At 45.6% G+C, this 16505-nt stretch overlaps 1 protein-coding gene across 1 annotated transcript in view; it reads right to left on the bottom strand.

Moving 5' to 3' along the window:
• Positions 1-15212: 15212 nt before the first annotated feature.
• The window catches only part of DNAAF8 (dynein axonemal assembly factor 8), a gene marked incomplete at its 5' end in the record, with an annotated part of 107772 nt that continues 106479 nt past the window's right edge, over positions 15213-16505 (bottom strand). Inside the window, one exon of the mRNA XM_083372434.1 lies at positions 15213-15335. Coding sequence (XP_083228560.1) covers positions 15258-15335 — 78 coding nt within the window. The 3' untranslated portion in view covers positions 15213-15257. The remainder of the gene's footprint in view (positions 15336-16505) is intronic.

Genomic DNA, 16505 nt, shown 5'->3' with positions numbered 1-16505 from the left:
GATGAGTCTTACCCAGCATTGCCAACTTTAGGGAAAGGGTATTGTTTGTCTTCCCTTGAATCTTTTAATAATCCAGGAATATTCAGAACTCCAGTTAGATAAAATTAAAGGAAGGATGTGCTACTTTTCCCTGGCTGAAGTGACACTAAATCTGTTTGGGATATCCTGAAGGTGACCTCCACAATCTGGATAACAGCATGAAGAGCAAGTAAAAAGCTCTTTGATGTGGGTTAATTTTATTAGATGAAATTGTTCTACCTCCTATTACAATTCAACAGACTTCGTGCTCCACTTTGAATATCTTGGACTTGTTGATCTACAAATGGGGAAGACCCTGCTCAGCCCACTGCATATCCATGGAAATAAACACAGTAAAAGAATATAGGTTGGCTGGCTGAGGGATTCTGAGAGTTGAAATCCATACAACTTAAAAGTTGCTCAGGTGGAGAAACATTGGCTTAGGACAAGGATCTTCAAACTTGGCCCTTTGATGACTTGTGGACTTCAACTCCCAGAATTCCTCAGCCAGGCACGCTGGCTGAGGAATTCCGGGAGTTGAAGTCCACAAGTCATCAAAGGGCCAAGTTTGAAGACCGCTGCTTGTGGACTTCAACTCCCAGAATTCCTTAGCCAGGCACGCTGGCTGAGGAATTCCGGGAGTTGAAGTCCACAAGTCATAAAAGGGCCAAGTTTGAAGACCCCTGGCTTAGGGTTATGTGTATGCAAAAACCATAGGGCTAAGTTCATGCACTAAGCTATCACCTAGTTTGTTTGATTTTTGGCTTGACATGGTGTAAGATGGCCACCCTTCCTGAAGACTGATTTATGGTTTGGTGCAATACATGAATCCAAGCAACATTCTCACCACAGTTCTTGCTGCATAAAAACAGATGGGAAGATATAATGTCTCAAGCAAAGCATTCCTTTTTTTTTCCTTTCTATTTTATCTGAGTTGTGAGAGCTGCCCGGATGTCCGGCAGTCCCTCTAAAAACTGCCACCAATGATTCTTTACAACCAGACGGAAGACAAAATGGATTAAGGACACAGAGAGAAACGTTATCCTTTGCACTGAACTCATTTAATCATTCCTGGCCTCCAAAGCATGCCCTAAGCCACCTTGGCTCTTTTATGTCTCTTGGACTTCAACTCCCAGAATTCCTGAGCCAGCACAGGAATTCTGGCTCAGGAATTCTGGATCTGGAATTCTGGGAGTTGAAGTCCACGAGTCATAAAAGAGCCAAGGTTTATTTATTTATTTTATTTTTTATTTTATTGCATTTATATACCGCCCTTTCCCTGAGGACGTGGCGTGGCGTTGCCTACCCCTGCCCTAAGCCACGCCTTTAGAAGTTGTAACATGGGTCTAAAAATGCAAAAACCCTTCAGAATCCAGCAGCAGCGATTGGTGAGCTGGGCTGGAATGATTTGAATAGGTAGGGAGGCCAGCAAAGGATTCAGCATCAAAAATGCAAATCTGGGGCTTTCATTTCCATATTATGCTTACCACCTGACCCGTTTTATGTTCCCCTCTTCTCCACCCACGCTGCTAGAATCAACCTTCTCTCTTGGTGACGTGATTGATCCAACCACAGGACTTGGAGGCAACTATACAAAAATGGTTTGCCATTGCCTTATTCCAACGCCCCCTCCCCCCTCCTCCCAAAGTTCCCCAGTCTAGCCTACACTCCCAGAATTCCCTGGATATATCCCATCTATGTGATAGCCAGATCCTGTTGACGAGCTCAACCAAGGCTAATCAACTAGAGGGAGATACATCCTGTTGAGGATCAGCCTTCTTAACCATGGGATGAATTCTTGGCTGGGCTGATATGCTCCTCTTTTCCAGGGCTCCAAAATAATCTACCACTCACCTGGTTGGTTGGCTGGTGGTGGGAATGATCATCAGAGCTGACTGTTCTCCTGACTTTCCTTCTAACCCTACTTGAACAATCACATCTTTGGGGAACCTTCACTGCCGTTCTGTTGTGTTTGTGACTTAGCATTGTGAGCCGGTCAGATGTGTTTGCGCCGTTGTTGTACTGAATTCCTGCAAGGAGAGGAGGGCTGTGGCTTGGCCGTAGCAAGGAGGGCCACCGTGGCCCTGGTGGGGCCAATTTCTTCCACTTCCTTGAGGGGAGAGAGAGAGAGAGAGAGAGAGAGAAATAAAAATGGAGCAAGACCAATAGACAAGCAAAACATCACCACACATGGAAAAGATGCTATGTTTGTAAATATTCTGGAATTCTCTTGACTCGTGCAAAGGAGGTTTTTAAATGTTATTTAATTCTATTGCAGACAATTGCTATAAAATAAAAAACAAGGGGTCAATATTGTATCTCTGTTGATGTATCTGTGCATGTTATGATTCCTTCACTGGTCTGGCTAGTATGACTTAGGAAGATGGGGTCAACATCAATTGAGGATTTTTTTTCCTATTTCCAGGTTTAATTCCACAGTTGGGTTTAAGTTGGGGTGGGAAGAAGAAGAATTCCCTTCCAAATTGCCTTTCTTTTTCCTGCACAAAAAACATGACTTATTGTTACAGAGGTTGATGCAATAAACCAGATCAAATCATGTTTTATTGAATGAGCACCCCGACCTGCATTCACAGAACAGCTGGAGCTGAAAACGTGAGTTTACAAAGCAGAGTGTCTTGATCTACCCAACACAGGGCAGTTCAATAAATAATTAATTGAACATTGCCTGAACCATCAATCATAGTTAATTGCAGAAACAAGAACAGGACAGGAGTATCTTTTATCCAGTAGGAAACAACACAGTTCAAACAAAGCTTCCGTTATTTCTAACGCTGTTCTTCTCAACCCAATAAGCTGAGACTACAAAGATTGCAACAGAATTGGTGGGTCAAGAGGAAGTTCTGGCAGCATAAAGGTGGAGTGGGGGAGACTGCTGAAGAACCCCAGAGTTAAAATGCAATGAAATGGATGGTAGTTGAAAGCTATTCCCTTGTCCATCTGTCCAGAAAAAAAGGACAAAGCAGGACACCATGTTTGTCAGGGTATCACACATGCACTAAAGGCTGGACAAAACTTCTCTTCCCCCTGAACGGCCAAGCTGATGTTCAGTCTCTCGGTAATTATGCAAATAAGCCCAGTGTTGATTAAGAGCAATGTTGATTAAAACCTCCTTGAAAGACTGGGGGAGCAATGACCGGAGGACAGTTGTGTCTCAGTCAGCAATGTGTCCTACATGGATTCCAAATGATGCACCATTAAACCAAGAAGGAAAAATCACCTTAAAATCTACAACCAAATCTGCAACATGGGAACCTGGATTTAGGGTAAGCATCCACTGGGCTGATGTAGGAGAAGAGCAGGCAGAGGTGGGGTGGTGGGTGTCTGAGTCATTAATGGTGGCGACAGGAGAACATGATCAGTCATAGAACATTTATCAAAAGACCAAATCGCCATTACACTCTTGGTCCCTTAGAAGTTTCTCCGTCCCAGGTCTTCTCCATTTTCCAGCCATGGGGAGGCATTTCCAAACACAGAAGTGAGATGGAGTCAGAAGATGAAATGGGATGGGATGAGATAAGATTTATTTATTTTTATTTATTTTTTATTTTTATTACCTTTACCTATCCCGCCCTTCTCCGAAGACTCAGGGCGGCTTACAAGCGTTAGCAATAGCCTTCATTCTATGTATAGGCCTGCTTGTTAGGGCTTTCACACACACCCCAAGCGGCATTTTTACAAAGTCAGCTTAATTGCCCCCAACAATCTGGGTCCTCATTTTACCTACCTCGGAAGGATGGAAGGCTGAGTCAACCTTGAGCCTGGTGGGACTCGAACCTGCACTAATTGCAGGCAGCTGGTGTTACTTTTTTTTTACTGTCACTTTTTTTGTGTGTGTACACACTGGCACACATTACAAATAAAATTCTGATGCCTTCTCTCAAAAGAAAACATATACATGCATGCACACACCTATACATATGCTGTACAGTATACACACACACACACACACACACACACACACACATCAATATATATTAAGCACAGACAATTTAGCATACATAGCAGAAAAAAGTCTATTGAGAATTAACAAGGTTGATACTATTTGACAGGGGTCCCCAACCCCTGGGTCTGTGGACCAATGTACCGGGCCGCAGCATGCCAGCAACCGGTCCACACAAACAAGCAAAGTCCCATCCATGGGATGCAGGCAGCACACGAAACCACGCACTCTCCGGTCTGTGGAAAAACCCCTCTCCACGGAACCGGTCCCTGGTGCCCAAAAGACTGGGGACCTCTGCTATATGGTATAAAGCCATTACAGAATCTCATTGTTCTGCTTTGGATACCACAAAGCCTCCACCCAGATGGTAACAAAAAAAACCAGCCATGGAGAGGATGTGTCGCATCCCAGACAATAGTGCGGACCCTGCTCAAGCATCGCTTATCTGCCATGTCTGGATAGAAGGAAGTGAACTTCCAATAATAATCTTTTCTGCTGTCCTCACCACTCTCTGAACAGCCTTCCTGTCTGAAACAGTAATGCCTCCTATAATATATTCTATTTCATTTTGCCAAAATTTCCGGGGAGCATTGTAAGGAATAGGGATGGCAGTAGAGACTTCTGTTTTTCTTTACAGCTTGCCTTCTTTCCATTTCCTTTTTTTAATTAAAGAGAGTTAAGGCAGGGAGCTGGGCAGATGCCAAGGAAGGGAACGCAAGCCTATCAGATTCACCTCTTCCGAAGGCCTCCTTGGAGACAAGAGATGCTTTGCAACACGCCTGCTTGCTGTGCATTTTCTTCATTAAAAGGCTCTAAAAATAATAATAATGAAAAAGGAAGCCAGACAGGGCTAGGGAGGATGGTGGGTGGGCAGAATGCTTCCCCCTGCGTTAGATTAACTGTTGTTTCTTAAAACTCCTACAAGTGACAAACTAATTTCACGTATTCATCTGCAGATGGAGAAGTGAGCCTGGCAAGGGGATTTCTGTCTCATGCTGAAGTACCACAACCTGTCTGGTGTGCAAAGCACTTATAGGTGTAAAGAGGGTTGGTGTGTGGGCACCCTCACATAGATCTGTTAGCTCAGTAAAGAAGTGTGGACTCTGCACACCGAGTGCAATTTGCACACCACCACTGGATCCAACTGGCAGCCTTTTTCTGGAGGCATTTCACTGAAAATACCCCCCCCACACACACCCCCCACACCACCCTAGATGGAGATTGGTTGCAGATATGTGAGGTGCAAACAATGAGACCCACACTTGGAGACTTCGATTAGCTGTTTTCTTGCTCAAACCTATACACCGTAATCTTTTCAGACTGTCGGTCTGCAAATGGGCAAGACTAGCTATTCAATACTTTGGCCACCTAGCAAGAAAGGAAAACCTTTCATTGGGGGAAAACCCTGATGTTGGGAAAAATGGAAAGCAAAAGGAAAAAGGGACAGCAAAGGATGAGAGGGTTAGATAGTGTCATTGATGCAATGAACGTGAATTTGGGCAGAGTCCGGGAGGAAGTGGAGGATGGGGGTGGGGTGGCTAGCATGCTATGATCCATGGGGTTTACGAAGAATCGGATATGACACAGACTGAACAAAAACACTAGGTAAAGTTCATTGGCGTTCAAGCGGCGGGGCTGGGGGCAGACTTTGCCTTCTTGTGGACATGTAGGGATTCCAGACTAAGTCCCCATTTGACTCCTCCTCCTGGCTCAGCCAAACTTTCCCCTATAAGCTATTTGGCCTTGGAGAGCAGAAGCTCACAGAACGGGAAATATTTGCCTAGTTCCTTCTGTAAGGAATTACAAACTGGGGCAACCCAGAATTCATTTTTTAAAAAGGGGTTTCGCACACCCTCTTTGGAGAGCAAAGATGAGCCAGGGAAAGTGTCCTGCCTTGCAGTGAGATGGAAGAAGCTGTCACACCTCGCTTTGTCCCCATCCCATAAACCCTTCCCCGCCTCCAGCCTTGACCACCACTTGGTAGAACGATGCTCTCCGGCGGCCTGCAAGCCTCTGTCAGTTGCCACGGCAACAGCAGCTGTAGGGGCTTGCTCAGGATTTCCAGCTCTTCCCAGGAAGCAATGAATATGAGGTTGAAGCTGAGGACTGTCTACAAGCCAGAAGCCCAAAGCCAAATGGAAGCTCAAAGATGACAAACACCCAGACAAGGGTACCTCTGGGCATGTGTTGAGAGCACCTTATCAACCTAAGTCATCTCACTACCCAAGCCAGGGGTGCCCAGGGCATCGCTCCGTCCATCTCAAAAATGATGTGATAAGGGTGTGTGTGTGCGGGGGGGGGGCAAATCGGTCAGGAAATATTTAATTGTAAATCGATGATAAGCTGCAAAGTAACATCAACGTTCATGGGCTATGTGTGTGTGGCGTGGGGAGCCCATTTTGAGTCCCAATGAATTCACAGGGGCTTTCTGCCTCAGGAACACAGCCTTGCTCTTTTAAACCAACATCTGTTTTCCTTCCGGCCAGCTGGATCCTTCCAGAAAGGGCTTCCCACTGCTGTTTTGTCCCTCATTTCTAGCTTCTGCCAACCTGATCTGCACCTTGCTTTCTTTATAGGTCTGCCTGCTCCGTGAATCTAGCCGTGGGCTTTTCCAAGTCATAATTACAGCTCAGAAAGGTCTACGCACCTAAACTCTGTATTATTTAGTAAACTGGATTGAGCAAAGCGTGACTTAACTGCCCTGGGATGGACTGCTTCCCTGTAGTCTGTATTGTTAAGGACACCTGCTCTGGCAATAAACCTGTGCTCCTCTATGAGGCTGTCTCGTTCCCTTGAATGGAGCCAAAGCTTGGGGCCATCTTTGGATTTGGCAAAACATTTCGAAGTGTTCATACGCACAGAACAAAGCAATGCTTCTTCTCTTACTACATGAGAGCCACTGCAGCCGGTGAGCGCTGCTAGGTCTTTCAAAATTCAAGAGAATGAGCATTTGGCAAACACAACGCAGGGTTAGGGTTTGACGCTTTGGGGTATTTCAGGCACAAGGTTTTATTCAAACTGCCTTGGTCCCTTAGAAGGAGGAAGGGAAGGAGGAAGGAATCATGGAGAGGGGGAAGGAAGGAAGGAAGGAAGGAAGGAAGGAAGGAAGGAAGGAAGGAAGGAAGGAAGGAAGGAAGGAAGGGAGAGAAAGAAGGAAGGAAGGAAGAGAAAGATGAGAGAAAGAAAGAAAGAAAGAAAGAAAGAAAGAAAGAAAGAAAGAAAGAAAGAAAGAAAAAAGGAAGGAAGGAAGGAAGGAAGGAAGGAAAGGAAGGAAGGAAGAGAAAGATGAGAGAAAGAAAGGAAAGAAGGAAGGAAGGAAGGAAGGAAGGAAGGAAGGGAGAGAAAGAAAGAAAGAAGGAAGGAAGGAAGGAAGGAAGGAAGGAAGGAAGGAAGGAAGGAAGGAAGGAAGGAAAAGATGAGAGAAAGAAAGAAAGAAAGGAAGGAAGGAAGGAAAGAAAGAAAGAAAGAAAGAAAGAAAGAAAGAAAGAAAGAAAGAAAGAAGGAAGGAAGGAAGGAAGAGAAAGATGAGAGAAAGAAAGAAAAAGAAAGAAAGAAAGAAAGAAAGAAAGAAAGAAAGAAAGAAAGAAAAAAGGAAGGAAGGAAGGAAGGAAGGAAGGAAGGAAAGGAAGGAAGGAAGAGAAAGATGAGAGAAAGAAAGGAAAGAAGGAAGGAAGGAAGGAAGGAAGGAAAGAAAAAGAAAGAAAGAAGGAAGGAAGGAAGGAAGGAAGGAAAAGATGAGAGAAAGAAAGAAAGAAAGGAAGGAAGGAAAGAAAGAAAGAAAGAAAGAAAGAAGGAAGGAAGGAAGGAAGGAAGGAAGGAAGGAAGGAAGGAAGGAAGGAAGGAAGGAAGGAAGAGAAAGATGAGAGAAAGAAAGAAAAAGAAAGAAAGAAAGAAGGAAGGAAGGAAGGAAGGAAGAGAAAGATGAGAAAGAAAGAAAGAAAGAAAGAAAGAAAGGAAGAAAGGAAGGAAGGAAGGAAGGAAGGAAGGAAGGAAAGAAGAAAGAAAGAAAGAAAGAAAGAAAGAAAGAAAGAAAGAAAGAAAGAAAGAAAGAAAGAAAGAAAGGGCAGCAGTGTATACACACAACCCATTCCTTGCTTTTCCCAATTCCATTCCAGCAGACAACCCATACACCACCACATCCTGCTAAGCAGGTTCCATTGTCATCTGTCCGTGGTGCAATTCCTCCTCCCTCTTTGAGTGTTCTCCTTCCCATTGCTCTCTACTTTTAGAAATTATGGGTTCTCCCAAGCCTGCTGTCATGTCTTTTACGGGATTTATGGGTGGGCGTTTGACCAGAACCACCTCACTGCAATCCAGCAAGAAGCTGGATCTGCAGACCGAGAATCATCTTTGGACAAAATCTGACCTTCTCAGGTGCAAAGCCCAAAGGCTGGCTTCGGAAAGACCTCTGAGCTGGCCTAACTCTGCTGCAGCCTTGCTTAATTAAGAGAGCCGGGCTTCAGAAGCGCTGCCTGTTGGTAGAAGGGCACGCTCGTGTCTGCGTGAAGACACCTTGATTTGGCAGTGCCACCGGAGCCAAAGATAGCATGTGCTAACCAGCCACTGGCTGTAACAGGTCCGCTTTGGGTGGACTGATGTTGAGACTTTGGTAACGATGCAAAGAAGAGCAACTAAGATGATTAAAGGCCCAGAGACTAAAACATTTGAAGAAAGTTTGCAGGATGTGGGTTTGTCCGGTCTGGAGAAAAGAAGGACTGGGGGGAGAGGGGGGGGGGCATGACAGCAATGTTCCAGTATTTGAGAGGCTGCCTCAAGGAGGAGGGGGGTCCAAAGCACCAAAAGGCAAGACAAGAAGCAACGGATGGAAGCTAACCAAGGAGAGAAGCAACCTGGAATTAAGGAGAAACTTCCTGACAGTGAGAACAATCAACCAGTGGAACGGCTTGCCTCCAGATGTTGTGGGTGCTTCATGGCTGGAGAGACTGGACAGCCACTTGTCTGAGATGGTGTAGGTTCCCCTGTTTGAGCAGGGGGCTGGGCTAGAAGACCTCCAAGGTCCCTTCCAGCTCTATTGTGATCGACCGCAGAAGGCATGATTGTAAAGCCCAGCGTGGCGTGATGCTGCTCAAAATGTTTAAAGACTTCCCTCCTGAAAATACGGGCGAAGGAGGAGACAAGAGTGTTGCAGGGACTGCTTATACAACTCTCAAAACAAAAACAAAAAAAAAAATAGAACAGCTTTTTCTCTGGCAGGATTAGTCATAACAGGAACAGCTGGGAAACTGTACGCATGCCATCCAGCAAGGGGGGTATAGCTCAGTGGTAGAGCATTTGACTGCAGATCAAGAGGTCCCTGGTTCAAATCCAGGTGCCCCCTGTTTTTTTGTGTTTTTTTTCTCCTCCTCCTCCCAAAGAAAAATTATCGAGAGGAAGCTTTCTTGAATAAACGCCAGCCTGTTTTTCCCCCACAAAGAATCAAAAAGCCCAAGGTTAGAAAAAAGTGGATTAGCTGTGAGGCTAAAGAGAATTGTACAACATCCGAGAGGGAGGAGGGGTGATAAGGCTGAATCATCTGTGGACGAGTAGGTTGGAAGTCATTCTACTTCGTGGCTTCCGGTTTTATTTTTCCTTTTCCTGCACTTTTTTCTTTTCTTTTCTTTTCTTTTCTTTTTTCTTTTCTTTTCTTTTCTTTTCTTTTTTAGATTTGTCTTTGACTTTAGGTCAAGCTCTTAAAAAAAATAAGTAAGAAAGAACAAAAAAAAAAGCAAAGGACACATTGATGTAAAGGTAAAGGTAAAGGTTCCCCTGCACATGCGTGCTAGTCATTTCCGACTCTAGGGGCCGGTGCTCATCTCCGTTTCAAAGCCGAAGAGCCAGCGCTTGTCCGAGGACGTCTCCGTGGTCATGTGGCCGGCATGACTAGACGCCAAAGGCGCACGGAACGCTGTTACCTTCCCACCGCAGTGGTCCCTATTTTTCTACTTGCATTTTTACGCGCTTTCGAACTGCTAGGTTGGCAGGAGCTAGGACGAGTAACAGGCGCTCACTCTGTTACGCGGCACTCAGGATTCGACCCGCCAAACTGCCGACCTTCTGATCGACAAGCTCAGCGTCCTAACCCACTGAGCCACTGCGTCCCACATTGATGTACACACATTGATGTACACACCCCTAAAACCAGACGACTGCAAGCTACTTTCACAACTGTGCCCTAGGCACTGGGCAACAGAAATTCTTCTTACAGAAAAAGATTCCCATTTGCTAATATTGGCCACAACCATGCAGATAGTCCTTGATTCACTTTAGCGACTATTCAGTTACAAGGGTAGTGGGGAAAAAGGGACTTACGGCTGTTTTTCACACTTATGATCACTGCAACGTCCCCATGGTCATGTGATCAAATGCAGACGTTTGGCAACTGATTCATATTTATGACGGTCGCATTGTCCCCAGGGTCATGTGATCCCCTTTTGGTTACCGTCTGCCCAGCAACGTCAATGGGGAAGCCAGATTCACTTCACAACCGTGTCACTAACCCAGGGGTAGGCAACCTTGGCTCTTTAATGACTCATGGACTTCAACTTCCAGAATTCCTCAGCCAGCATGGCTCAGCATGGAAACCTCTCCCTTTCCCCTCAGCGTACCTGGCTCAGGAATTCTGGGAGTTGAAGTCCACGAGTCATAACAGAGCCAAGGTTGCCTACCCCTGCACTAACCTAACAGCTGCTTTCATCCACTTGACAATTGTGGCAAGCAAAGTCGTAAAATGGGGCAAAACTCACTTTTTAAAACTCACTCTCTACTTTTAATCTATTTGTAGTTTTTAAGTTTTTAGTTTAGAGTTATGTGTAGTTTGTTGTTCTGTTCTTCTTTTGATTCGTGTCATCTGATGTAGCACCTTGGTTCTGGGGAAACGTTGTTTTGTTTCACTGTGTAAAGGTAAAGGTAAAGGTTCCCCCGCACATGCGTGCTAGTCGTTTCCGACTCTAAGGGCCGGTGCTCATCTCCGTTTCAAAGCTGAAGAGCCAGCGCTTGTCCGAGGACGTCTCCGTGGTCATGTGGCCGGCATGACTAGACGCCAAAGGAGCACGGAGCGCTGTTACCTTCCCACCACAGTGGTCCCTATTTTTCTACTTGCATTTTTACGTGCTTTTGAACTGCTAGGTTGGCAGAAGCTGGGACGAGTAACAGGCGCTCACTCTGCTACGCGGCACTCAGGATTTGACCCGCCAAACTGCCGACCTTCTGATCGACAAGCTCACCATCCTAACCCACTGAGCCACCGCGTCCCTAGTACTGTACTGTATAATGTTGAAATGATAATAAAGTCTACTACTACTACTACTACTACTACTACTGGATTGTCTCTGCTATGCTGACTTCATTGGGTTCGTCAGTCGGAACCTTCACTCTCTTACTTAATGATAGAAATGTTGGGCTCAACTGTGGTCATAAGTCAAAGACAACCTGTATAGGCATGAGTGTATAATATTGGAAAATCAAGCACGCCTAGAAACCATGCAGAGGTTGAATATCTGCCTGGCACACAGGTGCTGAAGCTTAGGAAATTTGGGAAGGGTGAAATTCCAGCCTTCACCTCACCACCCTTGTAGAAGATGTCATAAAAACCACATCCGCCTTAGAGAGCAGCAGTTAAGTGAGCACACAAGTGAGGAATCCATATCCTTTTAAAAGCAGCGCTGTTGCTTAAATGCTCTGGTTCACACATTGTGCAGGTTATAACTTAATGTATAACGTAGCTTGTGAACTGAATGTGGCTAACTTACCATGGCTAGGAGACGGCAATAAAAATGGTGTGGTAAGGAGACCACAATTGAGCATGTACACATGCACATGCACACACGTACAAATGCAAACCATGCGCACGGTCTGCAGAAATATTTTCCCCCTCTTTTTTTGGGGGGGGGGAAGAGGAAACTTTGCTAAATCATATCATAAAGTTTATTTTTTTTGACATTTTCTTCTTTCAAGATGGTACAAAAACCTGCCACCAAATTTCACCAGTCGTGAAATTCACCAAGCTTTACAGGAAGCATTGAAATTGGCAGTGCAGAGGTGAACTGTCAATTGTGCTTTATTCAACTATGGTTAAACCAACCATGGTTTAACTTTAGCCCAATATGCAGATCCAGACACTAGCAAAAGCCCACCTGTTTCCATTTGCAGCACCTTCGGAGGCGGGCCCCCTCCTCCTGTGTCCTTCAGCCTTCCTTTCAACTTTGCAGTCACTACATCTGAAAATTTCCTGTTTATGGCTTTTTTAAAAAATAAAATAAAATAGAGGAAGCAAACCAGGCACTTATCAATGAACAGACTAGTTTAGGCCATACTTTGAGAGTGTCTAATGCTTCCCTACAGGTGGAAACAATCAGCATTAGGCTGAAATCCCAGCTGGTAACTTTTTGCAAATCAAATATTTCAAAGCAACAGGAACCACTTTGCATGGAGTTTTTGTTGTGGTTGTTGTTTGGTAGTGCAATATCTGGAGTGGAAACCTTTCTTCCTTAATATGCCAGAAGGAAGAAAAGAGTTGCCATTAACAGAGGCGCTAAGGAACTTTTTAATTAATCTTGCTGTTGGGTAGACTATCTATAAAGACTAAGTCAGAAGCTAAAAAATAGTTTCCTTCAAGTTGATGTTGACTAGTGTTTGTCAACTTTGGCAACCTTAAGACGTGTGGGCTTCAACTCCCAGAATTCATCTTAATAGACAATATTTTATTGACCAGCAATTTCTATGCTGTGCTTTCAGGCCCGGGGCCCTGTGATAGAACTAAGGAGAAACTTCCTAACGGTGAGAACAATTAACCAGTGGAACAACCTGCCTCCAGAAGCGGTGAATGCTCCAACACTGGAAGTTTTTAAGAAGAGACTGGACAGCCATTTGTCTGAAATGGTATAGGGCAGACATGTCAAACACAAGGCCTGGGGGCCGGATCCGGCCCGCGAAGTGGTTTCATGCGGCCCGCGAAGCCATCCTGGAAAGAGTGAGGGAACGGCCCCCACTGCCTTGGCCCTGGCCCAGAGACCCTCCTTCTGCAAGAGACCCTCAGATCTGTCCCACTCCTGCCCAGGCCCCCATAGGCACCCTTGATGCGAACGATGTGGAGCTGGCCACGCCCACCCAGTAGGCCATACGCACTCTAGCCACGCCCACCCAGTAGGCCATGCCCACCCAGGCCACACCCACCTGGCCCCCTGAGGGCAACCGCAATGCTGATGCAGCCCTCAATGAAATTGAGTTTGACACCCCTGGTATAGGGTTTCCTGCCTTAGCAGGGGGTTGGACTAGATGACCTCCAAGGTCCCTTCCAACTTCTTCTTCTTCTTCTTCTTCTTCTTCTTCTTCTTCTTCTTCTTCTTCTTCTTCTTCTTCTTCTTCTTCTTCTTCTTATTCTTATTCTTATTATTATTATTATTATTATTATTATTATTAGAGCAATATCTACGGAGATTCACAGTCCTCCAGTCTCCAGAGCTGAAGAAGCTTCTGGAAAGAGAAGCGAAACGTCTTCAAAGAAAAAACAAGAACGTCCAGTTGCCTTTTCAAAAAGGATCTTTTGAGATAACCAGAGTAATGTAGGCAGGCGGAATATTATAGTGAAGATTTAAACAAAAACTCCAGCGTGATGGGCAAAAGATAATGGTTGGCTTTGATCCAAAGGGCTTGTGAAAAAGCTGGTTGGTCATTTAACAGAATAAAGAGAATTGGCAAGGACTTTGGAGGTCTTCTAGTCCGACCCCCTGCTCAAGCAGGAAAAACCTCTTCCAGGGGTCCCCAACCTCGGGGCAGCAGATCGCCAGTAACTGAGCCACACACAAGCAAGTGAAGCCCCATCCGTGCTGGGGTGGGATGCAGGCAATGTGCAAAAATCATGCCCCCCCTCACCCCGGTCCACAGAAAAATCACTCTCCATGTAACCAGTCCCTGGTGCCCAAAAGATTGGAGGCCACTGCCCTATGACATTCTGGACAAAGAGTTGTCCAGTCTCTTCTTGAAAACCTCCAGTGATGGAGTACGCACAACTTCTGGAGGCAAGCAGTTCCACTGGTTAATTGTCCTCGCTGTCAGGAAGTTCTAGGATTCTTCTCTCCTTGGTGAATTTCCATCTGTTTCTTCTTGTCCTGCCTTCAAGTACTTTGGGGCATAGGTTGACCCCCCCTTCTTTGTGGCAGCCCCCCAAATATTGGAACACTGCTTCATGTTACCCTGGTCCTTCTCTTCACTGGACTAGACATACCCAGTTCATGGTATAGTCCCCAATCATCTTTGTTGCTCTTCTCTGCACTCTTTCTAGTATCTGGACATCTTCCCCCCCTAATTTGTGGGTGCTTGTATGATCTTAGCCAAGCCAGTGAGGTCAGTTCAAACTCAGATTAGTTTAGTAAATCTTGGCTACAGGAAAGTGTGTTGGCAATCTCAGCTAGTGTTTTAAAACACTCTTGTTCATTCCACCAACATCTAACTTCCAGACTGGTTGACCTTCATTTAGTGTCCTGGATGGTGAAATGTAGAATATAGAATAATAAGGCTGGAAGGGACCTTGGAGGTCTTCTAGTCCAACTTCCTGCTCAAGATAGGAGGCTTTATACAATTCTGGTTGTCCAATCTATTCTTGAAGATCTCCAGTGATGGAGCACCACAACTCCAGGAGGCAACTGTTCCATTGATGAATCCTTGTCTTAGTGTAAAGGTAAAGGTTCCCCCGCACATGTGTGCTAGTCATTTGCAATTCTAAGGGCCAGTGCTCATCTCCATTTCAAAGCCGAAGAGCCGGCGCTTGTCCGAGGACCTCTCCGTGGTCACGTGGCCGGCATGACTAGAGGCCAAAGGCGCATGGAACGCTGTTACCTTCCCACCGGAGTGGTCCCTATTTTTCTACTTGCATTTTTACGTGCTTTCGAACTGCTAGGTTGGCAGAAGCTGGGACGAGTAACAGGCGCTCACTCTGCTACGTGGCACTCGGGATTCGACCTGCCAAACTGCCAACCTTCTGATCGACAAGCTCAGCGTCCTAACCCACTGAGCCACTGCGTCCCTCTTAGTGTAGCTCCCGTCCATTCAATAGTTGCCATGACTTTTCTAAAAACTAACCCCATCCCAAATTCAATTCCCCCCCCCAGAACAGAGGTTGTTCAAGAAAGGAAACTGCAGGCTTGACCTCTAAATGAAAGTATTTGTGATGCTAATTTATTTACTCCCCCCACCCAAAGATGCAGGGTAGGGCTTTTCTCCCATTACAGGAGGAAGGCTGGATCTTGGCAGGCTCAACGTGCAGAGCTAAGAGGATTTGAAGTCAGGGTGCTTGGTTTTCAATCTGGTAGATGCTTCCACAGGTCAGGAAGTCAAAAAGCCGACACAGAAGCTCCTCAGCCTGAGTGTAAAAAAAAACCAAACAAGTGGTTAAAGGGAAAAATAAAGGTAAAGGTAAAGGTTCCCCCGCACATGCGTGCTAGTCGTTTCCTATTCTAGGGGCCGGTGCTCATCTCCGTTTCAAAGCCGAAGAGCCAACGCTTGTCCGAGGACATCTCCGTGGTCATGTGGCCGGCATGACTAGACGCCAAAGGCGCACGGAACGCTGTTACCTTCCCACCGTAGTGGTCCCTATTTTTCTACTTGCCTTTTTACGTGCTTTCGAACTGCTAGGTTGGCAGAAGCTGGGACGAGTAACAGTCACTCTGTTACGCGGCACTCGGGATTCGACCTGCCAAACTGCCGATCTTCTGATCGACGAGCTCAGCGTCCTAACCCACTGAGCCACCACGTCCCTTATAAGGGAAAAATAGGAAGGCTGAAATCTCCATTCAGTTAAGCCACAAGTGTCTGTTTCGTCTTAGTAACACACGTCATTTGAATCTGGTGGGTGTCTAGGTTCAAACAGCCCACTCAGCCACAACTTATTCCATCTTGCTACATCAAAAGCTGCAGACATCCATGTAGAGACTACAGTGATTGGGTTTGTACAACACACGAAGCAAAACAACAACAACAACAACAACAAATGACCCACTTTGTGTGAACTTGATGTCACAGGTTTGTCACTGACTGATTTTCAAATGACAGGCATCGGTGATTTACGCCCGTGGTTTAGCTTTTCATGTGAACCCCAATGAGGGTGAACAACAAGCATCTTCTGTTTATATCAGTTTCACTCCAGGGACCCGCTCAGCTCTTATCGCGGTGAGGGGGAAGACTTTTTGATTCCAGGAAAGAAAGATAGTAGGCCAAAGTCTAAATGGCGACCTCCATTGTCTTCTAGATGCTTTGAGACTCAAACATCAAAGAAATCCAGCTAACCTGATCTAGTCAATTTGTTAGGGAAAGGAAAAAAAAATATCCTTCCTCAGTTGTGTGGATGATCCATAAAGACTAAAGATCAATCAACTAAAGATGAAATCTCCTTTCTGTTAAATGTGACCAATGTTTCTCAACCGTCGCAACTCTAAGACGTGTGTGGAATCCACCTCCCAGAATTCTGGGAGTCGAAGTCAACTCCAAGGTTGGGAAACCCCGATCTTGACTCGTAATGATTTCATGGGCCTGT

The sequence above is a fragment of the Vipera ursinii genome, assembly GCF_947247035.1.
Source record: "Vipera ursinii genome assembly, chromosome: 13".
NCBI classification, from domain to species: domain Eukaryota; kingdom Metazoa; phylum Chordata; class Lepidosauria; order Squamata; family Viperidae; genus Vipera; species Vipera ursinii.
Note: the sequence above shows the minus strand (reverse complement) of the source record. Positions and strands in the feature narration are given on the sequence as shown.